Source organism: Canis lupus, chromosome 3 (genome assembly GCF_048164855.1).
Source record: "Canis lupus baileyi chromosome 3, mCanLup2.hap1, whole genome shotgun sequence".
Taxonomy (NCBI): Eukaryota; Metazoa; Chordata; class Mammalia; order Carnivora; family Canidae; genus Canis; species Canis lupus.
The window spans coordinates 46,824,315-46,842,535 of record NC_132840.1 but is presented as its reverse complement, the minus strand read 5'-3'; the positions used below and the strand labels follow the sequence as shown (position 1 = coordinate 46,842,535).

The 18,221-nt window shown below is 50.6% G+C and overlaps 1 protein-coding gene across 15 annotated transcripts in view; it reads right to left on the bottom strand.

Moving 5' to 3' along the window:
* Positions 1–6,805: 6,805 nt before the first annotated feature.
* The window catches only part of MPRIP (myosin phosphatase Rho interacting protein), a 150,658-nt gene continuing 139,242 nt past the window's right edge, over positions 6,806–18,221 (bottom strand). For 12 of the 15 annotated variants that reach the window (XM_072820821.1, XM_072820817.1, XM_072820819.1 and 9 more), the window contains 5 exons: positions 17,935–18,054; positions 17,086–17,172; positions 16,274–16,436; positions 14,791–14,876; positions 6,806–10,177 (listed from right to left, as the gene is read on the bottom strand). In XM_072820821.1, the coding sequence (XP_072676922.1) occupies positions 10,106–10,177; positions 14,791–14,876; positions 16,274–16,436; positions 17,086–17,172; positions 17,935–18,054 (528 nt within the window). In that variant the 3' untranslated portion in view covers positions 6,806–10,105. Of the gene's footprint in view, positions 10,178–14,207; positions 14,274–14,790; positions 14,877–16,273; positions 16,437–17,085; positions 17,173–17,934; positions 18,055–18,221 lie in introns of all 15 variants that reach the window. The other 3 variants (XM_072820813.1, XM_072820826.1, XM_072820815.1) reach the window with 2 other exon arrangements.

Sequence of the window (18,221 nt, the reverse complement as noted above, 5' to 3'; positions counted from 1 at the left end):
GCTGAGCCACCCAGGTGTCCCGATAATCAGACTTTAAAATTTTGTTCTGAGTTAAACTAGGGCATTTTCCAGTTTATGCGTTTGGTGGTAAGTAGACAGCAAGTTTCATTTTGCAGTTCAGTTTATTATTTTTAAAAATATTTTATTTATTTATTCATGAGAGATACACAGAGAGAGGCAGAGACACAGGCAGAGGGAGAAGCAGGCTCCATGCAGGGAGCCCAACGTGGGACTCGATCCCAGGTCTCCAGGATCATGCCCTGGGCTGCAGGCGGCGCTAAACCGCTGAACCACCAGGGCTGCCCTTGTAGTTAACTCTCGGGTTCAAAACCTTTCTGAACGCCTCCAAAGCACTTGTTGCTGGAAATATTTCAATGCCATTCTTCTCCTGTCCAATTGCTACTTTTTTTTTTTTTTTTAATCTGCACCAAAGGGTAGATGATCTTTGGAGGTCAGTGGTGGCAGGAAAAGCAGCATAATGGAAAAGTGAGGTCTCACCATGGCTGCACCTGCCACCTCCTCCTGTTGCTTGTTCTCATTCCTGACCTCTAGTGGGCCCGCCCACTTTTGGGTCAGGTCTGTGAACCATTTTGAGTTAACTTTTGTGTTTGGTGTGAGGAAGGGGGTCCAAGGGCATTCTTTTGCATGTCAATAGCTAGTTGTCCCAGCACCATTTATTCGGCACTGTTGTCAAAAATCAATTGCTTACATAAATGTAATCACTTACTTCTGGGTTCTTTTTTTTTTTTTTTTTTTTTTAAAGATTTTATTTATTTACTCATGAGGGACAGAGAGAGAGAGAAGCAGGCTCCATGCAGGGAGCCCGACGTGGGACTCAATCCCCGGTCTCCAGGATCACGCCCTGGGCTGAAAGTGGGCACTAAACCGCTGAGCCACCCGGGCTGCCCACTTCTGGGTTCTTAATAATGGTCCATTGATCACTCCCTATGCACACTGCCTTGCATACATAGTGTTTGTAGCTGTTTTAAAACCCAGGAAACAAGTCCTTTAACTTTGTTCGTTCCAACATTGTTTTGGCTATTCTGGATCCCGTTATATTTCTATATGAATCTTAGAATCAGCCTATCAACTTTTGCAAAAGCAGGGCAGCCCAGGTGGCTCAGCGGTTTAGCACTGCCTTCGGCCCAGGGCCTGATCCTGGAGACCCGGGATCGAGTACCGACCGCATTGGGCTTCCTGCATGGAGCCTGCTTCTGCCTCTGCCTGTGTCTCTCATGAATAAATAAATGCAATCTTATAAAACAAAAACAACAACAACAACAACAACTTTTGCAAAGGCAGCTGAGGTTTTGACAGGGATTGTATTGAACTATAGATCAAGGTTGGGAAATATTATCATTCTAACAATATCACATTTCTAACCCACGGATGTCAGATTCCTTTCCATTTACTTAAATCTTCAAATAATCTTTTGTAGTTTCAGTTAATAAGCCTTATACTTCTTTTAAATGATATTTTATTCTTCTTTATATTACTGCAAATGGAATTGTTTTCGTAATGTGTTTCAGATTGTTAGTAAATACAATCTATTTTTTTTTTTAAGATTTTATTTATTTATTCACAAGAGACACAGACAGAGAGGCAGAGACACAGGCAGAGGGAGAAGCAGGCTCCATGCAGGGAGCCCAACACAGGACTCTATCCTGGGACTCCAGGATCACGCCCTGGGCCAAAGGCAGGCTCCAAAGCGCTGAGCCACCCAGGGATCCCCTACAATCTATTTTTGTATACAAATCTTGTATCCTGCAAAATTGCAGAACTATCAGTTCTAATAGATTTTTTTGGGGGGGTGGATTCCTTAGGATTTCCCATATACAAGATCATGTCATCAACAAATACAGTTTTACTTCTTCCTTTCCAGTATGGATATTTTTCCTTTTTCATGAGTGGCTAGAACTTCCAGGGCAGTGTTGAATAGACATGGTGAGAACAGATACCAGTTTTATTGCTGACCTTAGCGGGACAGGGGGAGGGGAGCAGTTTTTTACCATTAAGTATCAAGTTAGCTGTGGGTTTTTTTTTTTTTTTAAGATTTTATTTATTCATGAGAGACACAGAGAGAGGCAGAGACACAGGCAGAGAGAGAAGCAGGCTCCATGCAGGGAGCCTGGCATGAGACTTGATCCCGTGTCTCCAGGATCAGGCCCTGGGCCAAAGGTGGCACTAAACCGCTGAGCCACCCGGCCTGCCCAGTTACGGGTTTTTTTTATAGACAATCTTTGTCATATTTAATAAGTTTCCTTCTATTTCTAGTTTGCTGAGTGTTTTCATCATCAAAGGATGTTGGATTTTCCAAATGCCAACTGGTTTTCAAAATTGCACTTACAGAGCTTAAAAAAAAAAAAAAAAAGGATGCTAAAGCTATCAGAATACCATTACATCAGACCAGTGTCTAGAATTTTTTTTTAAAGACCTTATCCATTCATTCATGAGAGACACAGAGAGAGGCAGAGACACAGGCAGAAGGAGAAGCAGGCTCCATGCAGGAGCCTGATGTGGGACTCGATCTGAGACTCTGGGACCACATCCTGAGCCAGAGGCAGACGCCCAACCGCCAAGCCACCTCAGGCGTTCCCCCTAAATGTTTTAATGGACAAAAAGTTAATGAAACATCCTGAAACAACTGGAATGGCACACTGGATCTATCTTTTATATGTCTGTACTCAGTTTTCTAAGTTTTGTGAATTCTGTAAATTGATTTCCAGCAAATAGAGTCTGCATGTGATTTTTCTGTGTTTATTTGAATAAAAGTTTGGATTTCCACATACTTCATTCCAAAGGTTGTGGCAATATTGGAAAACTCCAGTTTCTTATTTTAAATTTATTCAATAGGTCACAACCAGAATCTTAAAAAATTAAATAGAATGTAGACATCACAGCATATTCTAATAAGAGTGCATTGTTTTGTGAAATGTTGGGCTGTGGTTGGGATGTGTGTGTGTGTGTATGGTCATGAGGTAAGATGTATTTTCTTTTTTAAGCAAAAAGCAATACTTTACTGTAGATAAACCCAGTAATGAAGGATTATATAGTTCCTTGAGTGCCAGTTATATAGCTCTTTCTCCTCAGCACTTCTTACTGTGCTCTTAGCCTCCCTTGGAGGTTTCTGTAACAGAGCCATGTTTCTTCATTAGATTCATGGTGTAAAATATTTATGTGTTGTCTGTGAACATGTGCAATACAGATTCTTACGGGAAATCTTTTGATTTTAAAATGCTGACAACTAATCCTCAACTCTGAAAACATTATTTAAAAATAGGCAGATTATTAAAAGTGGAAAAAAACTCCAGTAGAAATCATTAGGCTACTGACCAGCTTTGGAATGTTGACCTAAATGCATATTTTGCATGTCTCTCCACTACACAAAATCTCATTCACAGCATGCAAAGGGTGATGCAAAAATAGTTTATTATGATATAGTTTATGTAAAGTTAGGTAATTATTTACAAAATAGAAATGATAAGCTACATCCATGGGAATCTAGCATGTCACGCAAAGGAATAAATATTCTGAGGAAGTAACACTTCAAACTGTAGTGAACAGTTGTTCAGAAACTTTGTTAATAAAAATCTTCAATGACACCATCACGATCTTGAATTGTCATAAAGGGCGAGCGGCTTAGCTGGCCAGGCTCATCTGTTCGGGAGGACGGCGTAGCCTGACGGGGTCCCCCTGCCCCACTCAGGGGCTCCTGCTGCACCTACAGGCTGGTGCACAGGACTCGCCCGCGCTCTCCAGGCCTCTGCTCGCTCCCGCACAGGACTTTGGGTTTGGTGAACATCATCATCTAACGTTAGTACAGAAAGGAAACCCCAGTTAGAATCATACACCCGAGGGGTGAAGGCATTAGCTGTGGCAGCCGTCACTGCTGTGGGTTATTTCCCACCTTGTTCGTGCGTCAGCTCCCCCAGCAGCTCGGCTGAGTGCTGTCCCTAGTAGCTGACCTGAGACACTCACTCTAGCAGAACAGTATTAGTGAGAAAAGTTAGTAAGAATTACAGTTGTTGAGGAGTGATTAGAAACTTTACATTTTATAAATATTACTTAGGAAAACCACATGAATTCTTATCACTTAACTGGTCTTAAGTTCTAACAATGTCAGTAGAGAAGTCATTAATACTAAAGGTAAATCCTAAAATCCACTTTAATTGGTTCTGTGATAGAAACGTGACATGATAATGACTTTAGTGTTCGTTATATAATCCAGGCCGAGTTTCCTACAAAACAAAACTGAAATGTGTACTACTAGCTGCAAAGGGCAAAGAACAGAGGGCCCGGGACAGGCGACAGGCAGCAGGCACGCTGCGTCTGGCAACCGCCGTGCTTCCAGAACTCCGCCTCTCTGTGGTGCTCGGACTGCCTCCTGGGAAGGCCCGCGACGACCACCCACGGGCCGTGTGCTTCCACCTCGAGACCTGCACGCCCTCCAGGGTCGGCCTAAGGACCGGACGATCCAGTTCTGAGGTGGTATGACTGTACGTTTCCTCGTCACATGAACGTGGACACACGCGGCAGGGTGGCCACATTGGTGCCCTCGACGCTGTCCCCCCACAGAACCCAGTCGCTGAGGAGATGCAGATGTCCAGCCTGGCAAGTGTGCACAGGTCACCCATTTGGGCCACTCACGCCACACCTGTGCTTTGAACGAAGCCTCCCTCCAGGTGTTCCATTAGCATGTCAAGGGCGTGGGGAAGACAGGAAGAGGGACCCACCATGTTCCTCTCTGTCCACTTTTTGGAGGTTTCGACGTGGCTGTGACAGCAGCAAGCACGATCGAGGTCTTCTACGGGCAAAGCGCACGAAGGCAGGCCTGCTGTCATCTCAGATACCGTCGTACACTCTTTAAAACCGCCTGTGAAGTGGCCGCAGCTTTTTAAAAAGATACACCAGTCACGAAAAACATTTCCTTGGGACGCTGGGTGGAGTTCAGCCTTGTACCCAAAGCGCTCCTCCCCTTCTTACACAGGGAGGGCCGTTGAGATTTTTTTTTTAAACCCACACAAACTCTGTCACACACACGCACAAATCCCTGCAGTAGCTTCCGAGGACTATTTACACTGCTCCCTCTGAACGACCTACAGGTTATTCTGAGGAAAACCAACATGGTTGCTTTTCAATACCGGGGCAGGGCCAGGCTCGGGGGCGCAGGTGGTCCCGCTCCCTACGCGGGGAGGGGCGCTGACGACCGCCTGCCCCTGAGCACCTCCCGTTGAAACACCGAGAAGGGAGACCGCTTCCCTGTATAAAGAAACGAGGACTCGAAACGCGTTCTCCACAGGGCACGTGGATGCGGCCGGGTCCTTCCCCGCAGACGGCCCTTCAGACGAAGTGAGTGTTCGCGTCCAGACTGCGCTCTTGTCATGTCTTCCTATCAAAGGATCCCCAAACCGGTGGTCTTACGTGACTCCCTTGAGGCTGATTGTCGCTTAAATCCTCAACTGTGGGAGGTACGGGCTGGCTAGACGTGCTCGCTCGGGTGTGCGCGGGCCCCCTCCCTGGGAGCGCTGCGGGAGGAGGGGCGTGTCCACTGCGCGTACTCGGCGCCGCGGCCGGCGGACGACGTTACCTTCTGCCCCGCTCTCAGCTGAGTAAGAACACCTTTCCGAGGCTCAGTCGGTAGCGCCCGGCGGCACGGGCAAGCCGGAGGGGCGCCGTGTGCCCTGAGAAAGCCCCGAGTGCGAAGCATGCGGGACCCCCGCGGCCGCTCCCCCGCACTCCCGGCTGAGCGCCCGGGGCTCCCCGCTCGAGAAGGACCCGAGACGCCAGAGGGGAAAAGCCGCGCGCCGGTACCCAACTTCCCGAAGCTCCAGCACCAGCCAGTTGGCAGCGGCCCCTTCCCAAGCCCCTGTGAAGGGCCGGCGGGGTGCGGCGCCGTGGGGACACAGGACCGGGCACTTCAGATCGGTTTACACAGCAAACGCCTAACAGCAAACATGGATAGCCCCCGTGAGGACTGGGGGGGGGGTGTTCAAAAGGACCGAAGTGAAGTTTCTGGAGAAGTGAAGCTTCCAATCAGCACGCCAAGCTGGAATTCCTTTTACTGCGATTCCTCTTAAGTGGGAGGCTACATACCTCCCGGCCCTGGTAAACCTCTGAACACGGCCCCCCGACCATCCAGGCTTTTTTGGTAGTAAAAGTGGGGGGAGTCACTGAATTCTGCTTTAGTTTTCCGGCTTTCTGAAATTGTATCTGGGATGGAAAGTGTTAAAATCTCAAGCTTCTTTAGAACAAAGATGAGGAAACTTCCTTTCAGGAATTCTCCTCCGTTCAAGAAGACAAGACGTCCTTCCCACTCTAGCGGAGAACAGCTCTGAGCCCCTGGAGAAGCGCCTCAGGAGACACCCTGGGGCAGGAGCGGCGGGAAGGAGTGGGGCGTGCTTAGCCGTGAAGCTAGCACGCGGCACCGAGGCCGGGGAGGGCGCAGCCCCCCACCCCAGCGTCCAGGGAGTTACTAGCAGGCGTGCGGGGGAGAAACCTTCTAAAGGAGAGATACACTGCCTGCTGGCTCACCGAGTGGGGAGCCCAGCCGCGCCCCTTTCTAGCCTGAGTCAAGCGCTCACAGGGTCAGCGGCAGGGGCGGGGTGGCCACCTGCTACCTTCTGCCCCAGAGGCCTTAAAAACGGACTTGCCCAGGGGACCGCCAGGCAGCAGTAACAAAGAGGGCCACATTCCGTCTGTCTCCCTCCGCGGTGAAATAAAGAATATTAAATACATCTCTAATGATGTTTTGTACACCATCCATTTGGTCTCCTGGCCTTACCTGTCAGAATCCCGTACTGGCCGACTCCCAGGGTTTTTAAAAACCGCAGTTCCGTCTCTTTCCTCCCCTGGCCCTGGTGAGGCCCCAAAGCCTAGCGGTCAGGTCAGGGCGCTAGCAACAGAGTGCACGTAACTAGCCAGAGCCCAGGGCCTTCCCTCACTCTCAGCCTTTCCACTTGCTGGATTCACAGGGAGGCGCCTTTGGTCTCAGCTCTTGCCAAACCCACACGTCCCCACCATGGCCCTAACTTCCTCCCTTAAATTCAGACCCACTTCGATGCCTTCTGGCACAAGCTTCCATTTCCAACGGCAAAGCGCTCCATCTGCCACACCGTGGCCACCCACCAGGGGAGCCGCCACCAGCCACACTTAGCAGGAATGCTAGCTCTCACACCCACGTGCTAAACACGGAGCCCGACCAGCAGAAAGCGGCTCCTCGGTGTGCGTCTGTGCTTGTGCGCAGCTGTGCACATGCTGGGACCCAAGCTCGCGCTCACGAGAACTGTCGCTAGTTTCCCCACTCTCGGTGGGCGTGCTTGCTTGCAGGAGCTGGCGGGTTACAGAGGAACTAGTGACCATTCACAGGAAAGCGGTTACAACTGTGGGTTAGTAGAGACTCGATCCGTGTTATCGCCACACCCTTCCCCGGGGAAGTTGGAGCGCCGTGAGCTGACCTTCACCTGTGTTAGCCCATCCGCAGCCCCTGAAGGACCCGTCTCTACCAGCAGAGGCCAACTCCACCTCCACAACTGTCTTCTCTCCTCCGGAACTTGGTGGCTACATCCCTCCCCTGGGGGCTTGGGGGCTTGCAGGGCGCGTACGGAGACTGCACAGTGGGGGCTGGGGTGCAACACATAGGTGGCCAGTGCAGCCCCTTTCTTCTGTCCTGCCCACTCCCTCCAGCTGGAGGATGGGGCTCAGCAGCAGGCGGCTCATACTGGTTCTTGGCCTGACAGTAGTTATCACTGTGCGATGCTGGGCAAGACCAGGCCAGGCTCGGGGCATTTTTGGGAGGTGGAAGCCGGAGTGCCCCCGTTTCTAGCCGGCTTCCTGGTAACCCCCTGACTGAGGCAGCCCCAGGGCAGGGAGTTGTGGTCTCTGTGGTGAGGAGGAGCCTTCAGAGGCGGCAGTGATAGGTCTTTCCCTGTCTCTGCCTTCGACTTCCACATGCTACACTCAGCACACGAGTTCAAGGATTCCGGAGGTCTAACCTCAAGGGGTAAATGATGAAGACAAGTATGTAAGGTGCTCTTCGACCTCTACAAAGCACTGCAGATTTCGGACTCGGCACAGTCTGAAGGCAGGTGGCACCTGAATGCATGCGGGGATGCTGCCAGGTAAGCTGGGAGGGCTAGAGGCAGGGGGCTGCCTGGAGGAGGGCCAGACTGCCCAGAGGCAGCAGGGGCAGCCACACAGAAAACTGCACTACATGAGGGAGGTTTTCCGAGGGGTGCCGTGAAATCACGGTGCCGAGACAGCTTGAGCAGAGGCGCGGCGCAAGGCCCTTGGCCCATCAGATCCTGCTGGACAGCACATCACTCTCTGCCTTGGACGACACACCCATTAAACAGTGTTCTAGAGACGGAAGGGTCCCCAGGGCCCAACATCCCTTCTGTACGCTCCTGTTCGGAGCGGCACACACACAAAATCGTGGACCTTTCTAAAAATGCTGCCAACCTACGGGGGGGTGGAGTGGGGTGCGGGGAACGGTGTCTGAGAAGTAGAATTAAAACACCAGACCTGATATTCTCTTGCTTTTGAAAACGTGCAAAAATAGCAGCAAAGGAGTGATGGGTGTGGGTTGAGATTCTGGAAGCTGATGAAGGAAAGGCTCAATGCCAGTGGAGAACTCAGAGTTTATTCCCATGAGAAGCTGGCACGCCCCAGACCCTTCCAGGCCTTTCCTTGGATGAGCCTGTTCTGAACTAAATCTAGAGACCAAGCAAGGGCACTTCTACATTTTTACCTGCAAAGTCCCCACGTACCCAGGGACTGCCAACCTAACGGGAGCATTGACACAGAGCGCACGCATGCTCCCGGCAGTAAAAAAAAAAGGGGCAACAGAAGCAGCGAGACCAGAGCGGGCTCCTCCAAACCCTCCAAGGCAAAGCTTCCGGCCTGCTCTGAAGGCCACTGAATGGCGGCCCGCTGGGCTGGGCTGGTTTGCACTCCTTGTCTTTACACGATCAATAGTTCTCACCCAGCCATGACAGAAGCCCCATGTAGCAGATTCTCAAGGATTACTGTGGTGTTTCCTGGCAGTTAAAAAGGTCTCACTCTCTAAGAAAAATCAAAATTGTTAGTATAGTTTTACTTCTGGCTCTCCGCTGCAAAAGAACTTTTCAGAGCTCAAATCAGAGCTCAAAACATATAACAGCAAGTTTCATCCGACATCCTCTGTACTTTCTTCTTGACTTAACATAGGGGTCTTCGCTCAACCTTCTCAAAAGCAATGTAGAGGCTTCTTTCAGGAAGGTTCAAGACATGAACAGTCCTTCCCCTCAAAGGACTACCCAAGGGAATTCATCACGACTGGCAAGCAGTGTGAAGCCCCGGGCTGCAGCTCAACACTGTGAGTCTTTATGAAAAGACCAGGACTACTAGTGACCAAGAAAAGAACGAGCGTAGGAAGGAATGAGAGGGGCCGGGGTTTTGTGCAAGATTTAATAAAAAACAAACAAAAATAGGAATGGCTGCTTTCAACATTTTCCAGGTTGTGAAAGGTTCCCCACGATTATCTGGGCTGTGGCTCTAAGCTGAATTAGTGGGACAAGTACAAAACACTGTTCTTCTCCCAAACCAAAGGTGGTGAGTGGAGGTTATAAGCCACGCCTCCCCACCTGCTCCTCCAGCTCCTCCCGCAGGCCAGTGAGTTGTCAGTGCTGCCCCCCTGGCGCCCACACGTAGCAAAGCGAGAGCCGCTGGAGGCCCCGACTCTGCACAGTGCCCTCAGCGGACGAGCTAGCTTATCGACAGGCTGCTGGGCCTTAATACTGACGGTGAGTGCGGTGGATGCAGTGGGCAGGGGCGCTGTGCAGATCCCGGCCAGGAGCACACAGCTCTCCCGGCCCCGCTGCTTGGCTGATTTGAGAATACCATGGAAAAAAAGCTTTGACAAACACATAGGAAGCTGGAATCAACACAGCAGGGAACGGTGTGAACAACCCTTAAATCGGTCTTTCATGCATCCATACCTACAGTTAATGATGACAACAGTAACAACAATAATAATAATAAAAAATAAAGGTACAGACAAAAAGCAGCGCTGGGGTAGTGCTGCCGCAGGCTGGGAGGGGTGTGTGTGTTCAAGTTGAACGGGACACGGCTAGTCTTTCTTCAAGTCCCTGGATTCAAAGAGCTTCAAGCGTTCTTGCACCGTCAGGCCTTCTTTCAGACTCTGGGTGGAGATGAGAGCAGGAGAGAAAGAAGGAGACTGTTAACTACGAGGCCTGGTGCTGTGCGTGCGTGTGGCTGCAGGCAGGCAGAGGTGCGGGTGCTGGGGTGGAGGGCAGGGCAGGAAGGGCTCCTCGAGAGATTAGTGGGGCATGCTAAGGAGAGAGACGTCCCCTGTGAAATGGTGTTATCTGGATGAAAAAGCAAAAACCAGAGAAACAGACCATGTGTGTAAGAAGCTGAATTCTGAGCTTAAGGCTCTTCAGACAAGCAGCGACCAGATCAATTCAGCCAGGAGAAAAAGCTGTGCCAAGAACTAGAAATCCGCCCATCCATGTCCTTCTCTGTGTGTGTGTGTCTGTCCACATCTAGTTCCTCTGTGACCAGGATACTGAGCATTATGAGGAGGGCTGCAGAGTTCGCAGGGCTTTGCTGGCAGTGTGGCCAGGGACCCCTCCTCCCTGGTGCACCCTGGCAGCGCCTGCTTCCCTTGGGCCTGCTCATGGCACTCCCTGAGCAGCAGCCCTGCTGGATTTGCTGTTACTGGGGACCTGGGAACATGTTAACATATTTACTAAGATTTTCAGACTGTGAAACCAATACTCTAATGTGTGACCTCAGCAGTTTAAACCCGTGTGATCCAGGATGAGTGATATTTTCCTAACTGGGGGACAAATTATTTCTCACTTTACTGCTGGAGGCTTTTCCCAAAGATCTACTTTCTCAATGAGGAAAGGAGTATCACTTCAGAGTACGGCTGAGGATACTCCAGTATCAGTTCGGACAGGGCTGGCTTCTTAGCAGCTGGACACTAGCCTCAGATTGCCAGGTCCCTGGGCTGGCTGGCATGTGCTAGAGCTGACAAAGGTACAGGATCCCCTAAGATATATAGGACTTGAGGCTGGCCCTGGGTACAGGCTCCAGACAGCTACACCAGTTTTAGCCCCAAACCTGAGCACCATGAAATAAAATGCTGGTGCCCAGCACCATGCTAGTCTGCTGGCCTAAAGAGCCCAGCCTGCTGTTTCCAGCTGTGACACAGTCTCAGGAGGTCCTGATGTGGCTCAGCCAGATGCTTTGGAGCACATATTCGCAAGTGAGGACTGTGTGACTGGGCCACCTGCAAGGTTTGAGGCCAGGGGGGTCGGCCCTGGTGTTCCCCTCTGGTTATGTAGAACAGCTCTGCTTCTCTTCTATACTGTGGAGCTGTATGTGTGTAGATGAATAAAGATAACTGCCCTCCCCCTTTTTAAATAAAGGGTTCTATGGCTAACCTTTCTGAAACCCACTGGTCCAGATGGACCTCAATATAAGCTGTTGGTTAGGGGGTCACTATTGAAGCTTGCTACCCAGTTGGTTGGAGGATGGGGGAAAATCCATGTTCCATTCTGAACCAGAAATTCCCTTAACATACATAATCGCCTCAGATGCTCTCAGGTCTTCTCCCAAGTGCTTCAGGCCAAGGGGCTGCCATGTGCACAGGGTCAGTCTTGGACAGGTGCTAGGTATGCATGACCAGTTGTGGGAGGCCCCACAGCTAAGTGCCAGGCCCACAGGCAGGCCTGTCACATGTCATACCGCTTTGTTCTAGCTGGGGACTTTCAAGGGCTAGCAAATGTCCTGCCTGGGGGTGTGCTCCTTCCATGAAAGGTCAGAGTCCCTGCTGTGCTCAGGACTGTAGCAGGGGAGCAGGGCGACGAGGGGGAGCCCAAGGCTGTGTGCCACACATAGCTGTACACTAGAACTGGAAGGGAAGAATGTGCACAACCCCTACACTGACTCTGCGTGCCCAGAGAAGGGTCCTTGGGGTGCAGAGTAGCTCCCCTGGGGCTCATTCCTCCCACACAGCCGATCTCTCCACCAAGTATCTCTGTGAGCCCATACTCAGACTACCAGAAAGGGGCCTCCATGAGGATCTCATGGGAAAGATTTGCTCCGTTCTAATACCAGAAAAGCCATGATGCTCTTAAGCACTGAGCTTGCCTTGATTTTATGGGTGCTGAGACTTTCTATCCTTTTCAGTGAGGCAGGATACAGAAACAGAACACCGATAAAGGACATAAGTCAGTACGTATCAGATCCCATATCACAGAGCACTGACAACAGGTTTGGTTTCTGGGCAACTTCGTCCCCTGGTCTTCCCATGGTGGGGGTTGGGGGGTGTGTGGAATGGGGAATCTCCAAATACAGTCAGGCAAAGGACAGCACACATCCCAGTGTGAGTGCCTACTGACATCGCAAACAGGCCCGAGCCCTTGGCATCACAACACGTGTCCCTGAGGACATCTGCAGGGTCCCTGTCTTTCTACTTACACCAGAGGGACTGTGCCTGCATATCAGGACAATAGAGACTTGTCCAAGCCAACCATGGACTCAAAGACATCTGGGAAAGCCCCATTCCTGGGCTCCTTACCACTCCTGCCTGGGTCCTGGCACCTCGGAGAGGCTGAGGCTGCCCTGGAGGTCCAGTCAGTTTTCTCACTTTTTACCTTTGCTGTAGTTCCTTCCCAGCTGGTGTAAAAGGTCTTCCCAGTGCACCCACTACAAAAACCCTTCTTGATAAAGGTCTTCTTGCAGATTTTCTGGTCTTTTGTCCAGAGTCCTATGTACTTTTATTCCCCTGCAGGGACTTTGACATGCCACCTGGGACACATAATCTATCTTGACAGGGTGGACACACTGTAACAAGGCTTTCCAGAAGTTTTTCACTGACTGTCATTTACAGTTACATTTACTGGCATGGGCAAAAGGCCTAAATCATTAACAGTGAATTTACAGCAGATACAGTTCAACCTCAAATACGAAGTAGATTCTTTAATAAGAAAACCCTAAACCAAAGAACAAGTTCTATTTTTGCTAAACAGAATGTTTTTCATGGTTACAGAAAGACCCCACACTAAGTTTTCAGTGAAGCATAAACCATATTTGGTTACAAGTGATTTGGGACTGTATAGTAGAATAAATAAAACCAAACTGATCGGTTTAAAATACTAGGGATTTTCTTAAATGTCTTCCTAAAGCAAACCCATTTCACCCAAGCCATTGGGCTAAAGCCCCTTAGCCACAGGATTCTGGATGGTGGATCCAGCTGGAGAGCGAGCTGTAGGCACACAAGCAAAAGGAGCCAGTGTTGGGCGGACCTGCGCCATATCAGTGTCCCCTCTGCCAGGACCATGGCCCAGAGCTGGTGTTCTTCCTGCTGTTCTTAACCTTCTCATCAGAGAATTAATGAGATCAAGTCAGCTCAGCTGGAAGCACACTTTGAAGTGAGCTGCCATGTAACTGGGATGCACAGCCTGGTGTGGAGACCGGGAATGGCCAGGCCCACTGTCCTTCTGTTTGTTTTCAAACAGGCTGATGTTTCTCAGCCAGCACTTCTGTGTCCTTACCTTCTTTCTTTATACTACTGCCTTCAATGGCACACACAGAAGCTTTTCTTTTGTTTAAAAGAACACCAAAACCAAAAAAAGTGCTGGTAAATCTTCAGTCCCAACTCCTCCCTTGTCCTCTTGCTCTGCTGAGCCATTTTCCTGGCCCTGCCCACAAGGTACCGGCTCCCTGAAACCCGGGTTCCGCCCTGCCTTGGCCTATTAACTAACTTGGTGGGGAGGGGTTCTTGGTGATGGGATACTCTGCTTGTCAGGGGCTGCTGGGTCTCTGTCAGGGCCCCTCTTGACAGAGGGCAAGATGGGTTTCCCAGAGAACCTGGAATGCACAGATTAGTTGACATGCACACTGACCAGTGCTGGGGGCCACTCACAGGCCCACACCCACCCGAGATGCTGCCTCTATGGCTTGCCTGCCAAACTGGAGGGGAGCTCCCCTAGCAAAAGGTCAACTTTGGTAAGAAGTTACAGGGCCAGTTAATTTCCCAGAACAGGTTAAAGAAACTTGACCAGGATTGTGTATGTGCTTGCTGGAGCAGATAAAGTAACAATAAAAAACAAGGAGCTTGCTATGGAGGTGTGAGCAGTGCATGCAGGTAGCCACCCCCTGGAGGGTGGCAGGTGGGTGGGTGGTGAGAGGTGGTTTACCTACATGACAGGGGACCTGGAAGCGGGCTCGTTTCAGTTATCCCATGAGACCTGCTCAATTACGGACTGTCAGAGGAAAGAGCAAAAAATAAGACACACACACAATAAATCCTAAATGCAACAAGCTTATTACTCCCACCCTCCGCCCGTCCTTCCTGTGGAGAGGCACACAGCAGGGTGGGGGACACACACTGGGCATGTGCTACGGTGTGGTCGGGGGAAGAGGTATAGGCAGCTTCCTCTCTTGAAGGCAGGCAGCATCAGTGTTAAATTAGGGATGTGTGAAGACAGAGTAGGGCTGGCCCAGGGGTGTCTGAGGGGAAATCTGGCCTTGGAGGTCCAGTGTCAAATTCACTCCAAGTTCTGTTTCTTGTACTGTCACTGTCAGAAGTTGGTTCTACTTCAGCAGGAAGGAGACCCGGCACTCGAAGCCACCAGAACTGGCCCAGCAGGGAGGCATGTGGAGCCGGAGAAGTTGTGGGACCCTGGGGACCCCCTGCTTCGGTCCGAGGTGGGCTCTGACTCTGGCTCCTCTCTAACGTCCCATAGGCCCACACACCCTGGGGCTGTACCCCAGACTCACCTTGGACCTGATGTTTCTGAGTTGCCGGCTGACACAGGATCTATCTTTCTTTAAGAAGTCAGGGTTGCTTTTAGATTTCATTATATCTAAAGGAACAAACGGACCCATTACATTTGTTTTAAAAAACTCTGTGGAACAAGACTGAATGTGCAAAAATCTCCCAAGCTTCCTGTTACTGCCACACGCCTGTGGCATTTCCTTAAACATCTTTAAGAGAAAATCAAGCCAATGATCATAAAAACACACACTAAGCTTCTTCCTGAAACAACTGAAAGCACTGGAACGGCCTGAGGGTGTCTGTGTGGCCCTGGGCTAGCCTCCCCTTGCCTGCTGCTGACTGCAGCTGAGCTCTGTGGGGGGTGGTGGAGGTGGTCCTAGGATGCTCCCTCCGGGCCCGTGGACAGACCCACTGTCCCATTATTTCTTTATTCCCACTTTCTTCCTAGCAACCCAGGGCTGTGATACAGCAAAAGAGCAAGAATCACAATCCACCCCCACACGCCTGCCATCCGCAGTTTGGGGTACAGTCCTTCACACTTCTAAAAGATGGCTAAAAGAAATGTACATTGGGTCACCCCACACCGTGTGTCCGGGCAGGGGGTTAAACTTAGTGTACTTATGGATCTCTTCCCAGATCAAAACAAAAACCTCTACCTGGTCTCTTTTAAGAAAGGCACGGTATTTCACTGTGTAGTGAAGCCACGGGCCTCCATCTGCTGCAAATGCAACAAGCTCCTGTTCGCGCATTTGCATGCACTCGTCCTTCAGAAGTTCAACTGGCAGGTCATAGGATCTATGCATTCTCCCCCAAATTCTAAACCTTCCTCCGTCCATGGCCTCTGCCACCCCAAGCTCCTCCTCAGAAGTAGCCGCTGTTGTCATTTTGTTACCCTTCCAGAGTTAGCCTATAGCTTGATTTTGAGTGGTGCTCAGGTATCATCCGACTGATTCCAGAAAGACCACCAACTCGTCCTCCCGCAGCAACGCAAGTGATCTTGCTTCAACCTGTCTGCCAGCGTTGCCACGATTGTTAACTCTTGGCTGGCTGAGGAAACCCAGTGTCATTTTCTGGATACCAGTGAGTTAAAACATGTTTTGAGTAGCCTCTTCCCGACCCCCATGGTCTCTTGGAGGTTTTTATGGTCAAGCCCCATGATCAAGCAACTAGCTACTAACAGCTACTATCACTGAACCATTGGGTTCTTTAGGAAGATAGAAAAATGCAAAAATGCAACCTGTGATTCTTATGAAAATACATGCCAACGGCATGACTTCCCCTCAAGGTGATCAGTAAGTGCGCCCAGCAGCGTGCCGAGAGGACGATAGCTCCTCCATGGTAGCAGGGTGCCTACTAGGTTTGGGCCCAGTGCCCTGCAGTGGTTCCTGATGATGAAACACAGGTCTAAATACAGAATGGGCTCCTATGCCTTCACCGGAGTGACCACAAGTGATGGGGTTCTAGCCCAAAGCCTGGGGAACTCACCGTATCCTGACACAGGGGTGTTTTCTGGGGATTTTTCACCCAGTGCTTCCGTTGCTGCTTTCAGTTGCTCTTTCAACCTGCTGATGTCACAGTCGGCCTTTGCCCTCACGATGCTGAGCTCCGTGTAGATGTCTTTGTACTTGTCACTAGCGTACTTCTTGTCCTTGGAGATAAGAAGGGCAGAATCAAGTGGTGGTTAGGGCCAGGCTAGGCAGTCCATCTCCATCTCCTCAGGACTGCAAGGCTTCTGGTGCAATGATAGGAGTGTCTCCAGCAGTTGGGGAGGCAGGTGGACCCATCTTTCAGAGGTGGACACTCAATGCGAGGTGAAACAGGCAGAGCTGAGAGTCTGTATGAGCATGGAAGGAGCATCCCCAGGGGCTCTGGCAGACACAGGCACAGCTCCTGGAAACTCCCTCTCTGTCTAGGATTTCCTAAGTGACTGAATGGCTACCACAATTTTTGTCATCTCCTCTCTGATTCCAAAAGGGCCCTGGTGGAGATGGGTGGGCTTCACCAAGCTCTCATTTTCCAGGATGACATTTGTCTCTGGTCTCACTGTCCCCGCCAAAGCACACGGGAAGCATGGAGGACAGGGACACAGTGACACCTCATTTTTACTACACCTGCTTATAGGCTGGTGTTTTAAGAGAACTCAATTTTGAAAGCACATTCCCCTTAAGGATGAAATGTACTCTAGAAAAGCCTACAATTCGAGTGCACGAGGGCCTCTGTGAGCTCTTGGAGACATGTGTCCCTGCTCCACCCCAGGCCCATCCTCAGGCCTGTCTCCTGCAGGGAGGCACCATTACCCGCAACGCGGTCTGTAGCTCATCCTTGAGAGAGCTGATCTCCTGCTTCAGGTACTGGATTTCTGACTCTTTGACCCGCAGTAAGACCTAGAATAACAGAGAAATTAGGGACTGACACTGAGCAACAAAGGAACTTGCAGATTCTTGAAAGCAAAAATGACTGAGCAGGGAGCCCCTCCTCCCCTGCTTCCTCATCGACATGCACCCCCAAAATGCCAGCAAATACACTTAGCCATTGCTAACAGCTGGCACAATATCTACTGAAACAGAAGTCACTGCAATTCCTCCTGGACCCAACAACCCTGTTCCTGAGCCCAAAGGGTCACGGTGGGCACTGGGGACGGAGCCCGTGACAGCATCCTACTGAAACTGTTGACCTCACTCAGCCTCTCCCACATCACTGAGCATGCACAGGTTCATGATGAAATGTTAACTGACTGGGGAGTAATCTAAGTACTTTTATAAAAAGATATAAGAATCAATCATTCTGACTTAAAATAAACTTCCCTGACCCCAAGTAATACGGTGTTACAGAATGGTGAGCAACTGTGGGGTTCACAGAGCTAGTCACTGTTTCACTCCAGGTGCTCAGAGTTTGTGGTGTGGCAGAAACTGCAAGCAATGGGGTGGAAGGTCCCTGTGGCCTCCTCACCAGGGGTCCCCACTCCTGCTCTGGATCCCACACTGCCTGGCAGCTATTCTCATTTGCTGCCTGGGGTGATCTGGATCCTTCCATGTTCTTCTTGCGGTCTCCAGCTCTCATCCCTGCCCATAAGCTGAGGGCCACCTCTTGGTTCCTGCTTGGGGCTTGTGTGCTGCAAAGCAGGGTGAAGGGGCTCCAAGCAGTACCTCTAACTCATAGGCATCCTTCCCCTGTGTGAGAGGGGAGCCAGTGGCCTCCCCACCCGCATCCCCGGTCAGCAGTGTCCGTAACCGTGCGATCTCCGCAGCCAGGCGGTTGTTCAGTTCCTGTGGGACAGCAACAGCAAGGAGGGAGGCTTCACAGAGCTGCCTGGGGCAGCACTCACACAGCACAACCGGGAGAGGTTGTCTCCTCACAAGAGGCTGAGATGTGTGAGCAGACGGGGCCACAGACAAAGCCTTATGCACACTGTGGCATTTCAGATTTAACATGT